We start from the raw sequence: 5,021 nt of genomic DNA on the forward strand, positions 1-5,021 counted from the left end.
TAAGTATGTACTCGTATATTGTGGACCTAATCGAGAACGACTTCGTGAAGGCTAGTGATTTGTATCCTCTTTGGTCTAGTGAAATGCGGGGGAGGTCGCAACGGAAAACAGCGCGTGCAGATGCGTAAAATGCGCGTCGCGGCGCTGGAGTAGTAGCCTCGAGCACGCGCCGCTGATTGCGCGCCACCAGCTACACTTCGCCACCACGTGCTCTTCCAGCCGCGCCCCTTCCGGGTCGCCGGCGCCCGTTACCACCGTTTCCGTCTCCCACTCGTCTGTCAACGAGAAGCGCCACGCTTTACACGACGAGAGAGGCATCCGCGGCCGGGCCGCGACAGGACATGGACGCACCGCAAAGGGCTGGCCAGGGCAGCGCAGGAGGAGGGCTGCAGGTGCGGTGCGCGACGAAGATGCGGTGCGCGTGCGCGCTGTCCAGCGCCAGCACGCGCGCCCGGCCGGAGCAGCGCTCGCCGCAGGCGTACTCCACCTCGTAGCGCCACGCCGACCCGTTGCTGCTCTCCTCCAGCACGGCCCACTCGCCCCTGCAACGGGCGCTCGGTACAAGGGGAGGATACTGCCTGGACGCTCTTCCAGAGTCTCAACGTTACGTACCGCCAGGCTGTTGTTCCGTTTATATAACAAAAACACATTGTTCATAACGACATTAAATTTCATTCAATCTGAAGTAGATAACTTAAACAAAACGTCGCCTAACTAATATTGTTACCGTGCGTGCGTTTTGCATAACATGTGGGTAACTACGTGTTAAAATACATTTAAATTCACCCTATAATTATAACGCACATGTGGGGGTAGAAGCGCGAGTGGTACGAGAAGTCCGCGAGGTGATGCGCAAGGCGGCGGGGTGGGACGTGCGGGAAGCTTGCCGCGGACCGCAGCGCAACGCGCGCCGGCAGCAATGCGGCCAGCGCCAGCGCCGCTGCGACCGCAACGGAGCAGGCCAAACGAGCGCGGACGCTGCGACTCCACCGCGATTTCGCGCGCAACCACGCCCGCTGAATGTGCGCCAACATCATCTGCAAATAGTAGGTAACTGTTGTCGTGTAAAGTTTAGGTAAACCGAATGGAAGTTAGCAACGGGTGGCTCTGAACCGTGTGTGGCAGACGTCCTTCCCTGCTGGCGCGTTGCCAGCGAGTGGGAAGGGGCCGCGAGCGGAACTGAAAGAACATTAAACTATTCTTGGATAATCCCGCTACGGCTAGCATTTAAGGTAAATTTAAGTTTAGTGAAGAAATAGGTAGATTCAATAATACCTTGGTGAGCTCGAAGATGGTGCATGAATGCCAAAGAATGCATTTCTACTTACTACTTGTGTAAGTTAACCCTTAAGTAATTAAGCATGCTTACTTTATCAAAATGTAAAAACGAAACAAAGTTAAATAAAAAAATTGATAATAAAATTGTTTATTGAATAACGTATTGTAGAAATGAATAACTAAGGACTAATTGTGCGAATAAATGTAAAATATAACACATATTCCTGAACTAGGAGAATCCTGTTTTAGGTAAAAAATACTAATTATACAGGTGAATATATGATGATTAAATTATAAACAAAAAACAATAATAATTAAGCAATGAAATGCAAATCATATACCTATTACGCTTAAATGAGACAAAATTTATTTTGGGTTACTTAATAAATTATCTGTGTCATCTTAGGACATATTTTGAAGGAATTCTTGGAGAATTTTCTTAACCTTTATGTCGAATTTAATATTTATTTTAATATTATATAGAATGACTTACTCGGCGAGTCGGTCACACACTGCTAGTGTAGGGCGAGCACGACAGGGCGCAACACAGCTATTCTCGCGCTTCATGTCGCTCTCGCGCAAGTCGCGCCCTGTCGTGCTCGCCCTACTGTTGTGTATAATTTTCCAAGAAACATCAAATACCTAGTAGAAATTATTCCGGAAAAATTAATTCGAAAGTTCATAATATAATGTTCTACGTTAAGATATATCTTTTGAAGTTATAATTAGCGTGAATTCTAAAATAAAAATGTAATAGCTAAAAGCAGTATCTTCAATTTTTGAGAGATTTTAACTGTCAAATATGGAAAAAATGTATGAATAAATCAAATTAAGGAAAAATATTTATTTTTGTGAAGAATATCGATTTTTCAATATGGAAATTTTTCAATGATCCCACACTACTACAGCCGAATGAAGTCATTTTATGGTGGCACTTCACATGGCTATTTGTACTTGCGTATTTAATAACTATTATTTATTTGATAACTGCCTCCGTGGCCGGACGGTTAGCTTGCTCAGAGGTCCCGGGTTAAATTCCGGGCTGGGAGGATTATTTATATGGCCTACATTTCGACACATCCGAAGAACATAGTCCGATGTGATTACATAGCGAAAAGAAAGTCAATACGTTACGAGAATAATTTCGTTATTCAGACAGGGCCTATTGTAAATGTGTTTTGAGGATTTATATTTCTTATTTCGTTTCGGAAATATAAAATCGAACAAATCGATCTGACATCTACAGCGAAGAAGAACGACCGAAATTTACTATGTCGAGAGAACAAGTAGTCTTGCACATAGATCTTTGTTCTACGGATGAGACGATTTATTTGTCTCGTGAGTTTGGCTGTAATTCGCAGTGTTCTATGGCACCCCCGACACAGGGTTTCCCTAGTGCGGGGCTATGAGTGGTAGCGTTATATTATTGGCAAACAATCACCATATGTAGATAGCATGTGTGACAAAGTATTTGCCTATCACCCATAACACCGCAAACACCAAACTCGCGTTACCTGGCGCTCTCTGGTCGATTTTGCGACGCACATCAAAGGAGCCAAATAGACAAATACGCGAGTAAACCGTCTACACTACGGTCGCATTCATTCTTTTAACTCCTTATTCGGTTCCAAGTGACCGTCTACCATATTTATTTATTTATTGATTCAAGAAACAAACAGTCGATATAAAACTATTATTACATTAACGAAGATATATAAAGTAGACCTAGAGTTTTCTTCATTTATTATGCACTTGAAATCTTAAAGACTATCAATATGTATGTAGAACAAAGTACAGAAGGGCGTTTTACTTTTAAATTTTTACAGCAAATTACAGAAAATATCCACATCCATGAACCTGCTGTTACCTATACGTGACGTGCAGCTTGATTTTGATTGCCTCTCCCGATAGGAAACTGCGTCTTTTCCGAGTCGAGGCGTACCTACAATATTGCGGATGTGCGTGCGTGCGTATAGTAATGTACCTTAAGATTATGACTTTATAGTTGCAATTATAGTGATAATTATCATAGCTGCAAAATGAAGCTGCGATTTGCTTAGGCATGCCGAGCCTTCAGCCTCCAGAATGCCTAGGCAAACTCCGGAATGCCTCAGCAGCCTTACAGGTGCCTCGGCAACCTTAGGGTAGCCTCGCCAGTTTTAGGGATGCCTCGGCAGCCTTATGGATCCTCGGCAGCCTTAAAGGTGCCTCGGCAGTATTATGAATACCTCGGCAGCCTTAAAGATGCATCGCCATTGTTCACCATTAGCTTGAAGCCATGCAACTATAGCATTCACGCCACACACACGCCACACGCATACACGCCATGCAACGATATAGCGACGATATACTTCAGCATACCTAAAGATGCCCCGGCATGCCTAAAGGTGCCTACAGATACGATCGACATTGTCGATCGTCACTGTCGATCGTCATTATCGATCGACAATGTCGATTAGGAGCCTACAGACATAATCGACATTGTCGATCGTATCTGTAAAACGTCTATTATATTATTGAGAATGTGGCATTAATTTCTAAATCCAAGGTGGTTCTGGACATGGCATTTATATCTGAATACATGATGGCTGACAGGACTTTTCGCATTTCAAAATGCAAAATGGCGGGCACGATTTCTGAAATAACGGCAAGTTGGGAATCGTTTTCTAGATATTTGGGGGTGCTCATAACGAATATAGAACTTATTTGTGAATCCAAGATGGCGGACACAATTTATCGAAAAAATGCAATATGGGTATCGTTTTCGAGGTATTTGGGGGTGCTCATTACGAATATAGCACTTATTTGTAAATCCAAGATGGCGGACACGATTTATCAAAAAAATGCAATATGGGTATCCTTTTCGAGGTATTTGGGGCTGCTCATTACGAATATAACAGTTATTTGTAAATCAAAGATGGAGGACACGATTTTTCAAAAAAATGCAATATGGGTATTTTTTTCGAGATATTTGGGAATGCTCGTTACGAATATGGTACTCATTTCTAAATCCAAGATAGCAGACACGATTATTCGAATAACGGCAAGTTGGGTATCGTTTTCGAGGTATTTGGGGGTGCTCATTACGAGTATGGCATTCATTTCGAAATCCAAGTTGGCAGGCACGATTATTCGAATAACGGCGAATTCCTTATGAAAAAATAAAATAAAATAAAAAGTATTTATTTCTTCGCAAATATTTAAACAACAACATGCGAGATTGAGATCTCACTCCTCTATAACTAATACATAATAGATTTGAAACAAAGTTAAACAAAAGTACAATTACTGAACTAAATCTTTTAACTATGGTACAAAAAGAAAATAAAAATAAACTAAAGGACTAAAAACTTTGAGAAAGAGTTTACTACGTTTTAAAGTGAGTTTAAAAAGTTAACATATAAATTTAGCTATTAGTTGTCTATTAGGTAATGGTAAGGTGTGTGCGTGCGTATGCGTGCCTGTGTGTGTGTGTTTGTGTGTGTGTGTGTGTGTGTGTGTGTGTGTGTTTGTGTATGTGTGTGGTGCGTACGCGAATGAGGTGCGCTGTGTGTGTTGTATGTTAAAACCCTGGATATGGCCGAGTATACATATATTATATTAAGGTATTTGATAGTAAGGTACTAAAGTAAAGTACTTAAGTAACAGCCTGTAATAGAGCCTCAGTCTCTTCACAACTGTAGCCATTGAACTACAGATCTTTTACATTCATAGAAGTTCATGTGATAGATGTTTAGGCCTTT

The 5,021-nt window shown here is 42.0% G+C and overlaps 1 protein-coding gene across 1 annotated transcript; it reads right to left on the minus strand.

Annotated features, from left to right (window-relative positions):
• Positions 1-6: 6 nt before the first annotated feature.
• Positions 7-1,162, minus strand: LOC113229112. Its single transcript, XM_026462605.1, has 4 exons — positions 1,114-1,162; positions 805-1,037; positions 352-542; positions 7-275 (listed from the first exon to the last, which is right to left on the minus strand). The coding sequence occupies exons 2-4, from the start codon at positions 1,035-1,037 to the stop codon at positions 76-78; spliced, it is 624 nt and encodes a 207-aa protein (XP_026318390.1). The 5' UTR covers positions 1,114-1,162; the 3' UTR covers positions 7-75.
• Between the last annotated feature and the right edge of the window lie 3,859 nt (positions 1,163-5,021).

This window comes from Hyposmocoma kahamanoa, unplaced genomic scaffold (genome assembly GCF_003589595.1).
Source record: "Hyposmocoma kahamanoa isolate Upper Pololo Valley unplaced genomic scaffold, ASM358959v1 277, whole genome shotgun sequence".
Taxonomy (NCBI): domain Eukaryota; kingdom Metazoa; phylum Arthropoda; class Insecta; order Lepidoptera; family Cosmopterigidae; genus Hyposmocoma; species Hyposmocoma kahamanoa.